The sequence below is a fragment of the Vidua chalybeata genome, chromosome 10, assembly GCF_026979565.1.
Source record: "Vidua chalybeata isolate OUT-0048 chromosome 10, bVidCha1 merged haplotype, whole genome shotgun sequence".
Lineage (NCBI taxonomy): Eukaryota > Metazoa > Chordata > Aves > Passeriformes > Viduidae > Vidua > Vidua chalybeata.
Genome location: NC_071539.1, coordinates 10,968,118 through 10,988,359, shown reverse-complemented (window position 1 = coordinate 10,988,359; position 20,242 = coordinate 10,968,118). Strand labels below are relative to the sequence as shown.

At 45.9% G+C, this 20,242-nt stretch overlaps 1 protein-coding gene across 3 annotated transcripts in view; it reads right to left on the bottom strand.

Moving 5' to 3' along the window:
- TP63 (tumor protein p63) overlaps window positions 1-20,242 on the bottom strand; it is an 81,835-nt gene that overhangs the window by 16,184 nt on the left and 45,409 nt on the right. For 2 of the 3 annotated variants that reach the window (XM_053952036.1, XM_053952033.1), the window contains exons 3-8: window positions 5,744-5,930; window positions 3,921-4,036; window positions 3,482-3,591; window positions 3,099-3,235; window positions 2,015-2,097; window positions 935-1,071 (exon numbers count right to left, since the gene is read on the bottom strand). In XM_053952036.1, coding sequence (XP_053808011.1) covers window positions 935-1,071; window positions 2,015-2,097; window positions 3,099-3,235; window positions 3,482-3,591; window positions 3,921-4,036; window positions 5,744-5,930 — 770 coding nt within the window. The remainder of the gene's footprint in view (window positions 1-934; window positions 1,072-2,014; window positions 2,098-3,098; window positions 3,236-3,481; window positions 3,592-3,920; window positions 4,037-5,743; window positions 5,931-20,242) is intronic. The other variant, XM_053952034.1, reaches the window with a different exon arrangement.

Genomic DNA, 20,242 nt, shown 5'->3' with positions numbered 1-20,242 from the left:
GGCAGCCACCTACAGCCTGGGGGCTATTTTCTGTCACCCAAGACAGCAGGTGAAGCAATGCCCATGAATGACACTGCTTACTGCCTGTCTGGGAAGTCATTCTCTGCCCAAGCCTCTGACTGCAAAGCTTTGGGAACCAAGACACCTATTTGGCCTTTCTTTTCTCCATCCTCCTCACAGCATCCAGAGCAATCCCTGTTAGCTGAGTTCAGAAAGGATGGAAAATTTCTCATGAGCAATGTGAAGAGTCATCTGGCAAAGGACAGTTTTTGACAATACTTCAAAAGTGTGTATAGAATCTTTTTTTGAAGTGCCCAATAGCCGCAAAGGAATTTTTTTTTGTGTTTCAGCTTTGCTCTTGACTTTCAGCTGCCTGAACAACCTGAAGTGCTGTTGTACCACTGAAACACCAGCCCTCCAATGCACGAGAGATGCACTGCAGTGGGGTGCAAGCACTTGGCTGAGCTCGTGCTCACAGTCCCAGCTCTACACACTCTTAGCAAGGTGGTCAGATGGATACCCTGGAGAAGACACTGGAGATGGTTCCATGTCTGCTGCTATTTCCATGGAGTGATGGGACAGGAGTGCACCCAGGCTGTGCTGCCCAGCAGGGATGGGCACATGCAGCAGGTTTCTGACCACAGGCTGTCTGTCAATGGCTCTGCTGTGTCTTGGGCTCTGGCTGGAAGTCAAATGAGGCACTGAGCCCATCCTCATTCACCCTCTAAGGCCAAAAGTTGAAATATGTGGGATGAAAGAATAGAGAGGGACCTTGCCAGCAGTCAGGTCATGCGCTGGGGGAAGCAGGACCGCTTTGTCCCATTGCTCAGCCCTCAACTGAGCACCGTGTCCCTGTGAACACCTGTGCAGAAGCCTTCTGTGTCTCTCTCCTCTCTCCCCACTGCACTGACACTGCAAGCACGCTGGTACTCACTGCTTCTGGAGCAAGTGCTGGTGCTGCTGCTGCTGCTGCTGCCGGTAGGTCTCAATCGTGTGCTGGGGAAGGAACTGCATCAGCTCCAGGGACTCTTTGATCTTCAGTAGCATTTCGTATGTCTCCCGTCCCCTCACCTGGGTCACAGGAAAAGGACAGGGGGTTGGGGGGAAAGAAAAGCTTTAAAGGACGGCATTTATAGACCTTATTGATAGCCACCTTAGAAAGTCTTTGAGAATGTCAAGTAAACAACCAGAGCAGGATGCAAATAGTCTGTTTATACAGTATGCTCACACAAAAATGCTAGCTTTGTTCTAGAGGTGCAGCAAATACTGAAGAGTGATAATCTCACACTGCAGGCTGATGAACATCTTGGGGTTGTCATATGGCTCAGTGTGGATCTATGCCAGCCAAAAGCAACATCCTGATCCAACCTATTTAGACAGAAAATGTCTTTACTTGTCTCAGATGTAAGCAGATCTGGTGCTGAATATTACATGCCCTCAGAAAAGACAGCACATGAATTTGGGAGCTGGGTTTGGCTCTCCCTTCTTCTCCAAGCACACCATGATTTGTGATTTAAACAATTAAACATGGCTCATGGGAAGGAGCTAAATGGCCAATTAGAGATATTTCTTGCCCTTTCCAAGTCTGCACTTAATACTGCATATTTCAATTCTATCACTGCATTACAACTGCAATAAACATAAAAGCCACAGAAGCATCCACCTATCAGTAAGAAAACACCCAGCTTTCTAGAGAAATGTCATGTGCCACAGACCCAGAAAGGAAAGAGGAGGAAACCTTGTTAGATCTCAAAGACAGTGTTTCCACCAGGACAGAGAGATCCCTTGGGATATTCTCATATGCCTTGCATAAGCCATTCTTAGCACCTAGTGGGATTTTTAATATTTTTATTTGGAATATGTATTTAAAATTTGCAGTTCATGGAGTTAAAGAAAATAAAAATAATTCTTTCACACCCCAGCCCCATCCTCAGCTCTTTCTGAAGTCTAGGTGAGCCTTGAGTCACCATTAAAGATATTAAACATAGGGTAAATAAAAAGAGAGAGAACTCACTGGCAAGTACAAGAGCTCATCATCTGGGGAGCGTCTTTTTTTGATAGATGTCATCTGTATGCCATGAGTTCCTTGTCGAAAAGCTGGAAAAGAAACCCCAAAGGCATCCCATTAAAAAAAGAAAAGGGGGGAAGAGAGAGGGGAGGAGCACACAAAGAAGAAAAAGGCAAAAAGAGAGATACAAAAGAGATATGAAGTGCACGACCAGCTCAGATCTGTAGTGCTCTGAAGGGATCTCTGCCTGAGCCACTCCAGAACTGTCCTTGAAGCTCCTGGCTCCTTAAGGCAGACACGACTGCAGATGCTGGCTGGCCATGTCACTTGGGGAAACACGTCAGCCAAGGAGTGCTGGCAGAACCCTGGCAAGTCACACTCCAGACAAGCACTGGCTCTTTACAGGAAAGTTACAGAAAATTTTGGTATTATAAGGCTCACAAGCTGCTGGTGAAATCAGTGATCCATAAAGGTGAGACCATTGGCAGGGAGCAGAACTCACTGACAAAAAGTCCCTCTCTAGTCTGCCTCCTGTCATAACCTGCGCCCTGCTGTTCAGCCTGCTTCCTTCACTGAGTACAGGGGAAACCAAAGGTGGATTTCCACATCCTGCATGTCCAGTGAGGACTTGGCTCTCTTCAGAGCACAGAGAGGCTGCTTGCCAGGACGTCGGCGATGCACAGCAGGGTTTGTGTGCAGCCTCAGTCTAGATCCCTGTGGTTGGAAGACACCTGCCACAGCACAGAACACTGGCTAGATGAAGCAAAGAATAACAGCATGACCCCAAACAAGCAGCAAAGGTTCAAAAGGTTCAGAGTTCCAGACATACAATTGGAAGGTGGCAAATAAACACCCCCTCCAGTCACCACTGGCAGGGCTAATCTAACACCAGCAATGCTGCAAGGGAGCCCACACACCCAGACTGTCAAACACTGCTTTGTGAACACCAGCTCAATTTTTAGGCTGATTCACCCTAGGAGAATAGACATCTAATGCCCCCCTGCCTGCAAGCCCATGCACAGCACCACTCTGTCCCTGTGGCACAAGCACTCGGAGACAGCCCCATCTGCCCAGCTCTGCAGCTACTTACGGCGCTTCGTACCATCACCATTCTTTGTGCTGTCAGACACTTGCTGCTTGCGGATGCTGTCCTCGTCTGCCTTGCGGTCTCTGCCTGGGCAAGCACAAATACGGGCTTCGAAACATCGGCGGCCCAAGACTTGCCCACTGGGAAGAGAGGTGAGGAGAAACATCAGCTGGCATCTTGGACACAAGCCAGCAGCTCTCAGCTTCACACCACACTCTGCACCTTCCATTTCCCAGTCTAGATTTCTCAGGTGCTGGGCAACTCCCAGCTGCAAAGATCTAAAAAATATCCTATAGCCCCTTGAATTAAGCTGTTCCTAAGGATGTAGAATGCTACCCTAAGTGGAAGAGAAGCCAGAAGGGTTACACTCATGATGCACAACTTACTCTCTGGTTTCCAGGGTCACAATGATAAGGATTGGGCGGCGGTTCATCCCTCCAACGCAGCTGCTGTTGCACATGAAGTTGTACAAGACTGTGGTGAACTCAGTACCAACCTGGTTGAGACAAAGGTGGAGAGGAAGAGATCGTGGATGGAAAGCTCTGCTTTTCCCAAGCTCTCCTCTTGCATTTCCTAAGCTGGGCTGCAAATGGACCAGCATGAAATAGGCCCCCAATACAAAGCTTCCTTAAAAGAAATGAAGAATTCCTGCTCTCAAGGGATAAGGAGGGTGTTGGGTGTTTCACAGCTCATTTCTGACAGAAAGGAAGAAGGGATTCATTGTGATGAGGACAGGGAAAGCCCAAGACCCCATCTCCTTTGACCAGGGTTACAACCCCCAACCCTTGTGTGCCAGGATGACACCAGCTCGAGCTCACAGCATACCTGCGGTGGCTCGTAGGGGACCAGCACACTCTGCCTCCCAGTGATGGGGTCTTCTACATACTGGGCATGGCTGTTCCCTTCCACTCTGATCAGGTGGCTGGGAGGTGCAATCTGTCCTGCAAAGGCAAAGAGGAAAAAAAACAAGAGACTGTTTAGTGAAGTAAGGTCATGCACAGGGTGGCAAGATCTGCCATCAAGGGAGATGCACGTGGCCCCAGAGGTCCATCAGAGCACACAGAGGTGCCTCTCAGCCCTTGAAGCATCCCTTCCCAAGATCCCTGCTGCCAGGCACCAAAGGCAACACAGGCTTTCTCAAGCTCATTCTGGATGCCTGTGGCCAAATTTGAACAAGGGCTTCCCACGGTCCCAGAAGAAGTGAGCCAAAATGTGAACTGAATGGCAGCTCACAGCAGTTCTTCCAGCAGATAACTCCTGCTGGATTTTCACACCAGCTGAAAGTCTTTATTTTCCTCCCTCTAATGCATATACAAAGGAAATTCCTTCAAGTCTCAATTTCTACTCTTTTTTCCCATCAATTGCTAGCCCTCTTCTGCCTCCTTCCATCAGTCTTGATCCTTAAAAAAAAGATTCAAGAAGCAGTAGAACTATGCATTTAATTAATGGTCAGCTTGAAAAATCATGCTTGCTTACAGCAGCAGCAGAAGGGAACATGATCTTCTCGGTTCCTAGTCCACTTTCCAATAATTAAAAGCTTCCTGCCTACAAATTTTCTTCAGTGTTTCTACAACATATAACTAAATGCTGAGGAGAGGAGCCTGCTATGGATTCATCTCAAGAATTTGTTTTGTTTATTAACTGTTAATTACTTACTCAAAATACAGCCTATTTCTACAGAAATAATTATTTCAGAATAAGAATTTATAGTTTTTTCATTTCTTAAAACTCCATTACTGAATGGTGTCAAACCTCAATAAATCCAGTCCTCTCAGAAAAGCACTTTTTAATATAAAAAACTGTTTTGAGGAACTGTCTTGCTCCACTCTGATTTTACACTCCCAAGTCCTTGCTTATTTCTGGGGCTTGTCTAGCTGGCTGCACTGTAACCAGCAATGGGATCCAGACTCCTAAGACATTCTGCTAACTGACACCAACTGGGTTTTTTTACAGTAGGAGATAAATAATGTATGTAGAATAAAACAGATGCTCATCTGAACTTATGTGAACTTAAATGACCAAGGGAAAATGGAGCCCAGCCCATGAGCTTGCAGAAAACCAAAGGACATTTTAAAAACAGCTGCTACTTCACTAACATGAGGAGAAGCAAGTAAAAGATTAAAACATTAGTACTGAACTGAGAGTGTTACATGTAGAAGAACATTGCCTACAGTTGATGTTGGCACTTAGCATTACCCTGCCAGAGACAAACAGCCCCTCCGTCTTTGAGGCGTGGATTAGGGCTGGAGATGATATTGCATCCTGTTACTAGATCCCTGTCCCAGCCACATGGAAGCTCATTCCTGAGCAAAAGAACAGCTGCTTCTCATTGCAGGGGCAAAAGCAGAGCAGAGAAAGGCTAGCAGAGGGGCAGTGCCTGCCATGGGGACAGACATCCATCCGACCTGGGCAGGCACGAGGTTTATTTCAGTGCTTTCCTCCCAAGGACGAGCATGCACAGGGACAGCTAAAGCACTGATTGCATGATCCTTCCTGCCAAGCACAGGAAATAAAAAGCTGCACAAGGTGTCACAGGGAGGTCTGTTTCCAGAAGGCTTGCTCTGAAGCTGCTGTCACATCCCTCAGTGGCCGCTCATCAGCCAAGCAGCTCTGGAGAGGGACTGCCAGCACAGCACTGCCCTCCTTACCCTCGTTGAACTCCCGGCTCAGCTCGTGGTTCGGGCAGCGTTTGACCACTTCAGTGACGTGTTCAGCTTTCTTGTAGACTGGCATAGCCCTGATGACAGCTCCCTGAGGTGGTGGGGTCATCACTTTGATCTGGATGGGACACGTCTTGGCGATCTGGCAGTACAGCTTTTTCAGTTCGGTGGAATACTGAACGGGGAACAGACCAAAAGAGAGTCAGAAGTTCAGCTAGGGATAAAGGTAGACCAGGAACATGGAGATGGCTTTGTACATGTAATTGAAAGCACCAGCCACTGCACAGGCACTGCATTTGTTTGTACAACAGCCACACTTCCAGAAAAGTGACAAAACCCCTAGACCTTTACCCGCTGTAAAATAGCAGAGCATAAATCTACATCCTAACTTCCCCAAAGGCAAAAATCTTCAGATAAAGAGCACTTCATTTACTCGAACAAATAAAGCCTTTATTTCTCTTGGGCACACACTCCCTTCTTGCAAAGGACACCCACCACCCACCTAACAAAACAGATGCTATTCTTTTCACAGCATCCTGTAATCCTGGAAGCACTCAAAACCACAGACATAAAAGTGCTTCATCCTGTTTTCTAAGAAATCTTCCTACTCTTGCAGAGGGATTAAATCAAAACATCAACCTTGTAACTGAGCAGTACTTGAAAACAAGACCTTGATCAATTTGGGAGTTATACGAAATCTGACATTTCATCAATTTTTTTGAAATCATCTCCTACATCTACTGAACATCTCTGTAGCAGTCCCCTCACTTCTGAACTCAAATCATTACATCCAAAAATAAGGTAAATGGAATCCAGTATTTTATTTTTCAAAGGCCAGAAGAGTTGAAGAGCCCAAAGACCAGCCCACAGTGACCATAACCTAGAGCATAACCCAGCAGCTGGCTCCAAAAGGGAGGCTGTGACCATGCAATGAGCACTTGGAACAGAACAAGATGCTCTTATTCACTGTGCTAATTTGGAGCATATTAGATTTCTCTTAAGATGCTCCCCACTACAACAGTAAACTAACACAGCATTTCCACGGAGTGTGTTCACATCTGGAAACCTTAACTCAGCAAAATATCAAGGCTGAAGTTGGTGGTTTCTTTTCAAAATCCCTCACCAAAATAAAGGCATCTGCTTAGCAGGGAGGATGGCAAGGAAAGTCCCAAGTGGTTCAGTATTGTACAACCTAAACCCATTTTCCTGGATATCTTCCATGAAGGAGACTCTCCAGTCTCCCCTCCTGTGTAAGGCTGCTCCAAAACACAGCAGGTTTTTCAGAACCCTACACCAGAGGCATTCAGTTTTCTCCTGGTATTCCGACATTTATGACTGCAGAGCTCTCCCTATAACAACCTAACCCACAAGAACTGCTGGCATTTCCCCATCTCCTGTGTCCTCAGTTCTTGCAGATAAAGAGAAGTGAAAGCCCCAGGGTGTTTGTTTCCTCACAGGAAAAGGTCTCTAGCAGCCATGGGCCAACAGAGCCCCGTTCCCAGCTGTTCAAACACAGCAGTGACAGGTTCATACTGGTCAGGAGCACCCTGTGGCCATGTACCCCACTGGGACGGGGAGAGCCAGCGCGTGCAAGGGCGGGTGGCAGATGATGTGATGCAGCAGGAAAAGGATTAGCTAGTGATAGTCAGGGATTATTTGCATTCCAGAGTGTACACACTTCTAATATAGGAAAAATCAAACTTGCAAGAGACACTGGGTAGGAGAGAGGGATTAAACATAAGCCAAGCAAGTTCCTTCCCTCCTCACTCAACACCATCCTGCCATGTGGCAGAGAAGATGCTACACGTATTTAAGATACAAAAAAAGAGATTTCTTTAAAATGCAAAGGCCAAATTGTGCAATGTATTTTATGTGCCTTCAGGCTAGAGATTAAACCCACAAAGGATTTACCCAGCCCGCGGAAACGGGGAACATGCCAAACAATTACAAAAAAAAAAGTTGCGAAACACATCTAGATGGTGATTTGTATCATACATCTTTTAAGCCTGAAATTCCTTATTGTTTTTTAATTAAAAAGCAATTCCTTACTGAAGGTAAGAGTGAGCTCACCATGTTGTCTTTCCATCTCAAGAGGAAGAAAAATAATCACTTGTATTTAAAAAGGAAGAAAACCTGTAAAGCATTGTTTCCTTCAACACATCAGTTTGCTCATAGCACTGTGAAGGTTTCAAGGACAGAAAGCCTAAAAAAAAAATCTCAAAAAGCCAACTAATCACCTGGATGCCTTGACATCATTGAAGCATAAAGAATTGGGCACCCAAAGGTGATGGGCTGAAATGCAAGTATAAATATTGAAGAGCAGTGGTGCACAGAAGGCATGGCATATGTGTCCAGTGTCTGCAGGCATCCAGAGAATTGAACAAATGGAAGGAGATACACACCCTCAGTTACCGATCAGGACTCCTGGTGCTGACTGTAATTTTATGTATAGGATCTTCAAAGACAGAAAGCTGGGGTTACAAGAAAGCGGAAAACCAAAAATCACTGCTTTCAGAAGGACTGAGATGTACCCAAAACCAGCACGAATGCTGAGGCTCGTGATCGAAGAGCACAGCCCCTCAGTGAGCAGAGAAAGGGATCTGCTTTTCACCCACCCTTTAGGACCCCAACTGTTGGACCCCTTGGGCTACAACTAGCAAGGAAGGCATTAGACCTACACTCTAAATTCACAGAAAGCAAACAGCCAAGAGCTAATGAGTTATGATGAACAAGCCCATCCAACAAAGAAACACAGGGCAGACTCAAGAGCTGCAGGTTCCAGCCAACAACTTGAACTTGGCATGTCAGGAAAGGAGGGTAACCAGGAGCCCACCTCTGCCTTGGAGCACAGTTAGGACGTGAGAAAATTTAGTGACAGTGCCCAGCAGAGTCAAAAGAGGCAACAGGGGCTGAGCTGCCTTTTTGTCACCTGACTGCAAGAGGAGTTCAAGCCTCACAGGCATTGCACAGGCTTGGGGACATGGCACAGAGCCATGATTTCACATCTACCCCAGGCAGAGCCGCCTGTGAGTGTGTAATCACTGAAGGGACAGTCATTTAACACCGGTGTAAATCTGTCCATGGGCTACCTGCTGTCAGACAGAGACGGGCTTGAGTTTCCCACCCCGCCAACTTTGCTGCAACCAGGAGTAACCTGATGCACAGCCATTTACTGGCATAAATAGATGCCAACAACTAGGTCATAGTGACTTCGTCCTGGATCAGTGATAATCGCTATATCCACAGAGCAAGACAGGATATTGTATATAGATTTCAAAGCAAAGGCACTTCAGAAAGAAAACCCGAGGCAGAAGCTGTTTGTGCGCTCAGATAGTGCCTGAAAGCAAGGATCACCCTCTTGGCACAGGTGCTGCTCCTCAGTGGTCCCACACCACTGCACCCTGCAGGAGGTGACAGTCCCCCCACTCACCATTTTGCTGCGAACTGACACTTGCTGTAATGAGGGGTAAGATTGTGAGCAATTCCCAGAATTCCAAAGCATGACTATTAATCAACATACTTGAGCAGAAAAACTAAATTAATTAGGAGTACCAATATAAAAAATGAGTTTGACTAAACAAACAAGTCTATCAGTTAACAAGATGAGAACAACCATTATCTAGCAGTAGGAACAAAGGTTGTGCCAACAGCTTGAGGAATGCAACACCACTTCCACCAGAGTACAGACCTGAAAGCAAAAGAGCTGAGCCTGGAAATGTGTTATCTACTCAAGAGGGAGAGGAAAGAGCTTTGGCTAGGACTTTTCTTTGGAGTTCAACTGCTGCCTGTCAGGAATTTAGCTTTTTGCTTAATACATTTTAAAATGAAAGATACAAACGTTGCAGTGCCTGCAGCTCTGCTCTCCCCACCTGCCTGTGAAGACATACTGTATTACCCACTCTAGGCACCCTGGCTGGTAATTCAGTATCACAATACACACGCCAGCTACCATCAAGCAACACCTGTCTGATTTCTCAGTAAGCCCCTTCTACTGAAGGTGTGTCAACAAAGGGTTGAAAGGCAAAAACAAAACACTTCTTGACTCTCAAATGGAGAATTTTTGCTAGAAAGGACTGTTGTCTCCTGAAAGGAAGTGCTCAATGCAATACAAGCCACAATGGCTTTTTACAGAGTACTCAATTCCTCTGCAAAACTCTGATGCAGTGAAATCCCCCAAACACTACTTTTGAAATCTACCTCTAATATCTGTTTTACCATCTGATCCAGCAGAGGGATTATGGCTCCTAAATCTTTAAAAGGAGTGGGGTTCAGTCAGCTCTACAAATGCTGACGGATGTCAGCTTGAAGGTGATCCCAGAGGTTGGCTTAAGGCATTACAGCTCCCTGAGCCCCTCCTGCTCAGATCAACAGGTCTTTCAAATCTTTAGCAAGCTTCTTTCAAGCAGTCATGTTTTAGTTCAACTCAGTTAACTAGATTCATTTTACCTGATGTTTTCAAAGCTGTCAATCAGCTATGCTTTCTCCCCTACCAAACTAACTCCCTAAGAAGGGAAAAAAAAAAAAAAAACACATTAGAAGAGTGGGAATGCAATAGCAACCTGCAGCAAAGTATTCAAAGGTGAAAACAAGGAGAGTCACAAAGAAATAGAAAATAATTTGAACATGTTTTAATTATTTAGGAGAAAAAAAGGCAGTGTTTTGTTCTCCTAAAGAAAGGAGAAAGAAAGGAGAAAGAAAGGAAGAAAGGAAGCTACCAACTAAGAACAAAAAGTGAAATTTACACAACCACCTTAAACACTTTTGCTATGCTTGACCATGATTTAACTTTTAATTTACAAAACACTGCTGGGAGCGTGTGGGGGCACATCAGAAACACACATGTGCACATGCACACACACTCTAGGAACCAACTTGTATCCAGAGGACACTCAGTGAAGAGGAGCTGTACCAGGAGTGCTGCACACATGGACATCTCCTTCCAGATTTAACCTTCAGCTCAGCATAACCTTAACCACATGGCTTGTGAACTGACTTGTTGCAGCTTCTGTTTGAAGTCCTCTGTCCCACCAGGCTCCAGAAAAAAGGGGACAGCTTGCTGCTAGTGGACATAGCTGGCATTCAAACCATGGATGGGCACGGCCAATAGGTCCAGTGACACAGATCCACCAAGTGTGGCAACAACCCCCAGCCACACAGCCCCGGGCACCAGGGAGACAGGCATGCCTGTGAGCGTCCCCCATCGTGCGGTGCCCCGGAGCATGGGAGCAGGAGGGGATGCTGATGCAGCCCCACCAGTGCTTTGCAGGCATTTACCAAATTTCTCCACCCCGGGGCAAAGGAAAAACCATGCCACACTCTTTTCCCTCTCGAAGAAGAGCAATGAATCACCCAAGGGTGTTTGCCTTTGCAAAGACTTAAACTTCATTTTCCCCTGGGGCTCTTCTGCCCCCTCCCCGTCCCCACCGCCTCGCCAGACGCGCACGAACGGTGCCGATGAGTTATTAAAATCCTTCCTCCGAGCGCTTTTCCCCGGGAGCCGCAGCCAAAGGCCGCCTGTTGCCACCTGTCAGTCGCGGGGATTAATTACCTGCGCCGGGCGGGGAGCGGCACATTCCTGCTGGCCTCGCCCGCCGGGATGTTGACATCAGGCAGGTGGGCCCCGCGTCCCCCCGGCCGCCCGCGCCGAGGGGGGACGCGAGCCCCGGCGGCGGCGCGCACAGCGCAGGGCAGCGCTGCGGGGCAGCGGCACACGGGGCTCGAGCGCGGGGTGCCCCGCGGCGGGCGGCACTCCCCGCGCCGGCAGCTGCTGCGCCTTGCAAGCCTTAGCGAAAAAATAAATATATGGGTGCGTGCGTGTGTGCTGACCTGCTTAGGTAAACGGGGAAGGGGAGGGGTGGCAGGGAGGAGAGCGCAGAAACGTAGCCTGCGGACAGGGATTCAGGGCCCGGGCCCGCCGCGGAGCCGCTCCCCGGCCGCGGGCACCGCGGGGCGCGGCCCCCCGGGCTCCCCGCGCTGTGCCACCGCAGGGCAACGAGCGGGGGAACAGCAGCTCTGCCCCTCTGGCAGCGGCACAGCCGCCTCTCGCCTTGGCAGACGGACAGCTCCGCGCTCCCCCTCCCCGCAGGAGCGCCCTGCCCTGTGAGCAGCACTCCCGCCCCGGCCCCCACCGCCCGCAAACACACTGTGACTCGGAGGGCAGGATGAAAAGGGGACACGCACACCTGGCCATGGTATAGAAGACCCCCTGAAATTCCCAAAAAACACCAAATTGAGAGCATCTGCTAGATTCTTGCATCTTTAGGATAATAAAGATAATTCCTTCATATGACAATATTCAGCCTCTCACTGAGGGGTTTTATTTCCAAACTACCTCTACCTAACACTGTCAGCAAAGCCACGATAATAACAGAAGTAAAACTGATAATTTCCCATATTGCTTTTGCACTATGAAACCATTGTAACTGTGAAAACTTTACATATGTGGCCTTTTACATTTCAGTTTCATATCTACAGACTTACTTCATCAACGAACAAAAACCTCTTGAGGTTCAGCTTGGAAATCATTTTAAAAACAAACAACAACAACAAAGAATCAACTAAGTATCCTGTATCAAGAGAAAAAAACCCAAATGGAAAACTTCGGAGGCAAGCTTTACACATTTTTTGATACAAAGTGATGGGTGTAAAGGAAGGCTTTACTCTTTGGTTTTGTGAGTTCTCTTCCTCTGCTAGTCTATTACTTAAATATTTTTGAAATTAATTTATTTAAAAACCAAAATCATGAGACTTCTGCAGTAAAATGACCTTAGCTTGTGCAGCCAGCTCACACACTGCTTGTGTATTGTGTCCAGTTTCTCTGCCAGTTTCTAAACTTTAGCAGTAGCAAACAAGTTTCAGATGCTATCAATGTCGAGTAATTTATATTTCCAACAGATTGCTTTGCAGCAGAAATTTTGTGAGGTAGAAGTATGAAATGAGAGCAAATCTGGTAAAAGGCAAGCTGATCTGCTGCTGAACATCTTTCTCAACAATACATCTGCCAGCAACTGCTCCACTATGAGTGCACAACAAATAAGCAACCTATTTGCCTACCACAGAAAATACAACGTTAAGAAACATACATATTGGAGGTTCACTCTCATTCTACCCAAACTCACCTACACTCACCTATGTGTTAAATTCCAGCAGAATAGTGAGGGGTGATCAGCATTAGTCTAAATAATTACTTAAAACTGGATCTGGAAAACATTCATTTCAATTATTAATTAGTAAGCCAACAAAATTCAACAGCAAAATTTTTAATCCTTACAGTGATTGCCAAAGCAGCTTTGTGGATAACTCCACTGCATTTCTTCCCTCCTTCTACAGGCCTGCTACTCTCAAAGACACGTGGCTACTTCACATCCTCCTAGCATGAGGGTAACCCACTGCTAACAAAGCACTACACTGGACTAACAAATATTTGCATCTCTATAAAATACACACACCTGCTTGCAGGTAATGCAAGTGAGTGGACAGTACACATATGACCACGTTTGCCTACATGAAACTAAGTTGATTGTATGACCTCAAGCATCAGAGCAGCTGAACACTGCAACAATGACATAACCAGCAATAGTCCTTCCAGGCAATTCTACTCATTACACCAGAATGCATACTCCAATGCTGAAGGCAAAAACCTCCAGGACTTGATTTAGTAAAAAAATCTTCAGCATACGCTTAACTTTTGGTAGCACTGTTGACCAGTGCCTGCTCAAGTCAGTGTGCCTCTGTGTAAGGGAATTTGTGAGCTCAAACCTGAATTTAAGACCTGATTCAACCTGTATTTTACTGAAAATCTTATTTCTGTTAAAAAGGACTCCAGAAATGAACTGAAAAGAACATATTCAGGCTCCCAACAACAAACCCACCCCACCACATATTGCTCCTGACTCACGTGCCTTGGCCTCTGATACTGAGCACCAGAACCTGTTCTGCTCATGGACTACTTTAAGTAAAGTCCAGGTTGGCCATTTCAAACCTCCTCCTAGCTTGCTGTGGGGGATTCAACTTTCTTACAGTCATCTGTCCCAGGCTCAGCCAAAGAGGAAAGCTGTTGTGTGTTTCCTCTTAGCCTCCCAGATCTCATTTGTTTCAAGTTCTCATGTTGCAGCATGCTCCATCCTACCAGCCAAACTCCAAAAACTCTCATCAGCTAGAGGAAACATCATCTGGAGTAACCAGACACCAATTTTTAATGCATCTCCCTGTCACTTTTGTCCCCTGCTGAAAGTCAGAGGGTGATGAACTCAACCATGAGGGAAGAAGCATAGCAATACATAAAGGTTGCTCAATTAAGACAAAGTAAACAGCAAAGCAAAAATCCCAAAGCTCTCCAAAATTAGTCTGCTCCCACCAATTCTAACCTGGTTTCAAAAACATGAGTCAGCAGTGGAAGTCCCAGACAAGAAGGTCAGATCCTGCAGCCCCATAGAGGCTTTGGGTCCTCTGCAGTTTGTGACAGCCACAGATTCAGGTAGCTCCACACCAGCTAAAGATCAGGGGAAGAAGCAGAGTACAAGCAAATGCCCAATATAAGACATTAGTACAAAATTCCTTTTAGTTCCTTCATCTGCAAATAAGGCGATTTCATTAATAACTCAGAGGAAAGTGAATGAGTCACTCATACAGTATCTGTTACACCAGAGGGAAGCCAAGCTGGACAAGAGAACTCATAAAAAAAAAAAAAAAAAAAACAAACAAAAAAAAAACCAAAAAAAAAACAACAACAACAAAGTTGGTCTGGCAATATAGTCTTTTCAATCAGCAACATCCTAAGCCTGCACATTAGTGTCAGAGTCAGTCCCAGCACTATCAGGCACACTGCCACAGATTGCACCAGCCATTCAACACCCTGGAAAGCAGGACACTTTACTAGATGGTGACAGATTTCCACCCAAATTCTGGCTCATGCCAAAGGACTAGCCTACTTGTAAAATACCACAGTGTCAGCATGTTGTGAGGGTAAGAGTATTTACGTCAAATACTGGCCCATCTTCCTAGCTGGGACACGGACAGGGTCACAGGAGATGCAAACCAGTCTTTGCACATTCATTCTGGTACAGGAAAGAAAGTTCAAGCAATTCCAAGCTAAAAACAGGTTTAATGTCTTATGACCTCTCATACTAAACACCTTTGCCCAGATGCATTTTCTATCCTATTTGTTCTTTCTTGACTTAGGTTTCAGATTCAATGTACTTTACAAAAAGGGCAAATAATCCCTGAAGAACTTCACATACAAATAATTTGTATTTTTTTCCTTGCCTTCCTACAGTGCTACAGCTATTGTGCTGTGACCAAATTCAGGACTGCTCCCTGACTGTTTCTGGAGTGGGGAACTGGCCAATGCACCCCATGGAGCAGGACTGGTAGCTAACTGGGAGGCCAAGGGGCGACCAACCAAGTCAGTAAATGAGTGCTCTTCTGGATGTGCCCTCTCAACAAAGACCAAATGGCTCAGATGGACAAAGATGATCCCCTTTCTCCTACTCACTTTGCTTCCCCTCCTATTTATTCCACCTGAGGGAAGGTGTGGATACCTCTCCACTTCATCCTTCTAATAGACTATTAATCACACCGATGGGAGGTGATGGAAGGGAAGACAGAAAGTATTAAATCTGACAGGCTCTCAAAGTGGCAATGCCAGTGAAATGCATCATTAAGGTGAGTAATTTTCCTGTTTACTTCATAGGCTCTGAGCCCCCCCGCTCCTTCCTCCCTGCCTAGATGTGGGCAGGACCCATCAAGGCAAAGCTTTGGAAGCAAGCAGCAGCGTCCCCAGTTTCTACATAAATGCTGCAGGCCAAAGAGCAAAGGCAAGTTCCAACTGAGTCCTTGACAGTAATCAAGCACTGCGGCGCCTCTGGTCTTGTCTTGTGCATACCTTGCAAGTAGCATCATGTCTTCCCAGGGAGATTTCACTGGCACAGCACGCAAGCGCCTTGTTCCTTGGCTTCTATCTCAGAAAAAAAGTCCTGAAAACACACACACGCCCCTGCTTTTCTGCTCCAAGGGAGACCATTTCCCTCTAAATTGTCAGTGTACTGTTAGAAGCCCTTTCAGAACAAATTTATGAATTTGCCAGAAATCTCTTTTGTTCCTGTGCAGAAAGGATAGTGCCAGACCCTTGCCAAAATGGCATTGAGTCTTCTCTGTTAACGTCCAGGAAACTATCCTGAGTCAGATCTTATTACATTTTAAACTAAGTGCAAGTACCAGCAAGTCTCTTCCATGATAACAGCCAGGGCCTGTCCCATTTCCTGATCACATTACGCTCAACTTCCAGAATTACATCTATGCAAATATTGTTCTCCTGCTTGTTGAGCATTTCATTGATAATTAAACTGAAAAGCCAGCAAAGCTTTTCTGGCCAGGATGGTGAGCAAGGCAACAAACTCACACAGAGACACCAAGCAGGAACAAATGTTCTTCCTATGTATGAAGACCAGCAGAAAAGGGCCCTCTCCTTCTCCTAGACAATAGAGAATCCAGACTGAAGCAAACCATTTCTGCAAACATCCCTCTGTTTTCTGGAATTACTGACCCAATGAGGCCACACTCTAGATCTGAGTCACAGTGAAAACATAAGGATTAGGAAAGACAAAAATTACACCTAACTGAGCAAGTCATAGTTTTACTGAGAACATAAAGATGCAGTAACTCAGAACTTAGGTCAATAAAGCATGACAGCAGCTCCAGAATATTTAGGATGAATGGTGACTAAGTCAAACCTTTAAACCTTTTATTCATGCAATTAAGCTTTGGGGATAAATAGCAAGAAAGTCAACTATTACCCGCATTTGCAGAGTTCTGGGATCTGTATTTTACCCAGATCCTCCTCCTTCTCAGCCTTCTCCTTCCATCCTCAATGACCTAGCTAAGCACAGTCCTTGAGTCAACTCATGTGGTTTCTCCTCAGCCTACTTTCAAAGTCAAGACATGATTCAGCAAGGTGTTTAAGCAGATGCCTACCTTTAAGGTTGGGAGCAGCCTTGCTGACTCCAACAGAACCCAAGAGATTTCACTGGGAATATTCACGTGCTAGAGGTTATGCACTCACTCAAGTGCCTTACTGAACTGAGACCTTGATTTTCCTACATACCGTGGGAAACAATTCATCAAGTTCCATGCTGAGGAACACAGCAGAGCTGCTGCAGCAGCCATCAGGACATTCCCTGCTCAAAAACACAGCACCTTGCCTCCAAGCCAGCCAGTGAGGTCAATGCTGTGGCATCTTCTCTGCTAGGAAGATCAACAAGCCCATATCAGGTTTGGGGTACTCCTTCATTTTGCCTCATACTCCCTGGAGCTGTACAACTGCAGCAATGGGAAGAAAGCTGTTCCATAGAGCAGCATTTATAAAGGGAGGAGGGCTTGCAACAAGTTCAGGTAGTGTTAGCAGCAGTCCACCATACCCCTCAGAGAAATAACTAATCTTCAGTTTTTCATCTCCTGCCCCCTAAGAGTAGAATGTAAAACCACATCCCAGTGAGTATGCAAGCCAAAGGGAATTGTGCAGGAACATGCCACAGAAGAAATGGAAGGCTTGAACACAGCAAAGTCCAGATCTCTGATTTTTAGGCTGCTTTGAAATTTCAGCAAGAAAGCACAAGTGTATAAAGCGAGCTTGCATGGACCTGGATGCACTTCACAGGCAGATCTACAAAAGCCTGCTAGGTAAACTCCAAAGGAATGACTACCCAGATACGCCATGACATAGTAACAGATCTATAAATTATTGAAAGTAGATTACATCAAGTCTCTCAATACCTAGCAATTGATTTATTTCACTTGGTAGCAAAGATAATAATGCCATCTGCATGATCTAACTGGAAATATAACAGGAATTAATGTGGATTTTAGATGCAAATCCTTGCAACCACAACCTGAAGATAGCTTTCCAAGGAAAACACCAAACAGCCCTTTGTCCCTGCAGACCTCACTACTCTGCACTACTTCATTTGCAAACTGCAAGCTCTGAAGACCCCAAGCAACAGATGCTTTGTGAGAAGACCTAGCCCATTCAAAGCAAGACTGCTTTCCCAACCAAAAAGCAGTCTTTGTTACTGGATAACAATGAGAACAGGAATAGTTCCCTGGGAAACATAATTTTAAAGTCAGATTTCCCAACTAACCACACCCAATTAGTAAGTAATGCCATGTTTTTGAGTGATTGTGGAATCCCAGCAGATTTTTTTACCAGTTTCAATTTTGTGATTTTCTCTACTGCCACAACAACAACAAAAAAAAAGGAAATAAAACCCTCTCATGGTCTTATATAGGTGGCAGGTAACAAACAGCAAGCCCCTTCCTCACTAAAAAGGAGTCAAACAAAATGGAACAAAACAAGACAGAGTTGCAACATCAGAAGTTATTCACTCGCACTGTCTGGCACTCCCATTTTCCTTACAGCTCACATGTGGTGCAGAGAAAGGTGCAAAGTCTCCATGGGCAGAACAGGCTGTTGCCCTGTACCATGCTGTGCAGATGAATTCCTGCCCTAGCAGAAAGCAAGCTTTATTCTGAGATAGCTACCATGAATCTCATAAGCCTGCACTACTGCAAGTACTATCAAGGGTAACACGTCAAAGCATCCCTTTAGCAGCTCTGAATGTAATGCTGTCCAAATGAAAAGGCAAGAGAAGGGCTGGGACTAACACTAGCAAGCCATTTGCAAGTGTAGCCCATTGAAGACAATCAACTGGAATCAAAGAAGTCAAGGACTTGGAACCTGCACAAGTTCACTGCCTCTCTAGAATTTTACCAGCCACTATATAGAGGAAGACACCATTAAACAATCAAGTCTTTCTGTCCACCAGCTTTTCAACTGAACAACAGAAAAAAAGTCACAGTGGAGTAAACATTTAGCTCTCCAGGTGCAGACAGCGAAGCACCAGGATGCAGAAAGACCCTAAATAGGATCTGAGATACTACAAAACACACAACAAGCATGTGACCATGCTACTGCTATGACAGACACCAGTTCACTATTGTGTATTGCAAGGCTCCTTTGCACAAAAAGCACTGGGCTAGAAGAAAAAAAAAAAAAAAACAATTTTACAAAATGTAGAGACAACAGATTGAAACACTCCAGAGGGAGGCATGTGGGAAGAAGGAAGCTGGTTAGGGAGGAGAAGCCCTAGCCACAGCACACCATCTACCTGACCCTGAAGGACACCAAGGAACAGAGAGGCCCAGATAGACTGTAACTGTTGCCATGTATTTCTTATTTAAATGCAATTTGTTTAATCTCAAGTTGGATTCAACCATCAAAGGCTCTCTCCTGTAGCACACTGACAGTTCGCTCTAAATCTCTGCACCTTTAATCCTTTAATTAGCCAAGAAAAATGTGATCTCAACTCTTCTACCAACCTAAGCTAATTTTCTGCATGAAGCTTCCAACTCCTGTAGGTTACAGGTTTTAGCTGCTCTTGTAGCCAAGGGGAAAAATACTAAACAAAACACACACCCCCAACACCCCATTCCCACACAGGCTGATGTGTGCTTCTCCGAGGAGCAAGCTTCTTGAAAATTCCAACAAGAGGAACCCATTTTCCCATTGCAATAGTGGGCTGGGAGGCATAATTACATCACCCAACTCGGATAAGGAGCCAACAGAGGTTTCTGGGAACAAGGCAATGTTTGCACATGGCGGGGATAAAACTGGTGTGTTAAGCCAATGCTTGGCTAAGAGTGCCATTAGTGGCTTCAGTCAAACAGAACCCCAGACAGTCAATCACTTTGGAAACTCCCTCTAAAAGAGGATTTCTCCAGAGATGACCCCTGCTGTTTCTCAAAAGTGTCACAGCAACCCAGCTCTGAAGAAAGAGATGGAAGACTGCATAAGCCACCAGAGCATCAGGACAGAGACCCATTTGGGCCTTGAAATACATACCAGGCATTTCATGCAGCCCCAGCAAGAGCAAACTCATGGACAAGAGGGCTACCTAAATTCTTCTTGCCTGAAGCCCTAAACACACTGGAGTGAGGTATAATCTGCACCTGAACACAACCCTGACCGTCTCTCCAGGTCAGGATGAGTCTTGCAGGGCAAGGCAAAAGCAAGCAGTGTTCCTGCTCAAGGCATGGTCCTGGTGCAGCTACAGGGACTCATGGCTGGTCGCATGCTGACCCCCATGTGTGACATGCAGGAGAAGAAGTTCAGGCACAGCAAGCCATCCCTGCACAGCCCCTAAACCATCCTATTGGCTCTGGCACATTGCAGCTGGAATGACCCTGCCCATTGCTGCAGCACTACACAGACACAGCACATCTTTCTAGGCACAGCCTGCACGTCCACACAGCACTGCATGGAGCCCAAGGCTGTGCCTCCCATGTGTGTTTATCTGCCAAGTGTGGACAAGATGTAGGAGGCCTTCCTGGTAGCTGGCCAGGTAACACATCTAAACAGCAGCACCAAGAGTCAGCAGGGATTTGACAAGGGCATGAAGACTTGGGAGAAAGAATAACCTCCCTCTGAAGAGCCAG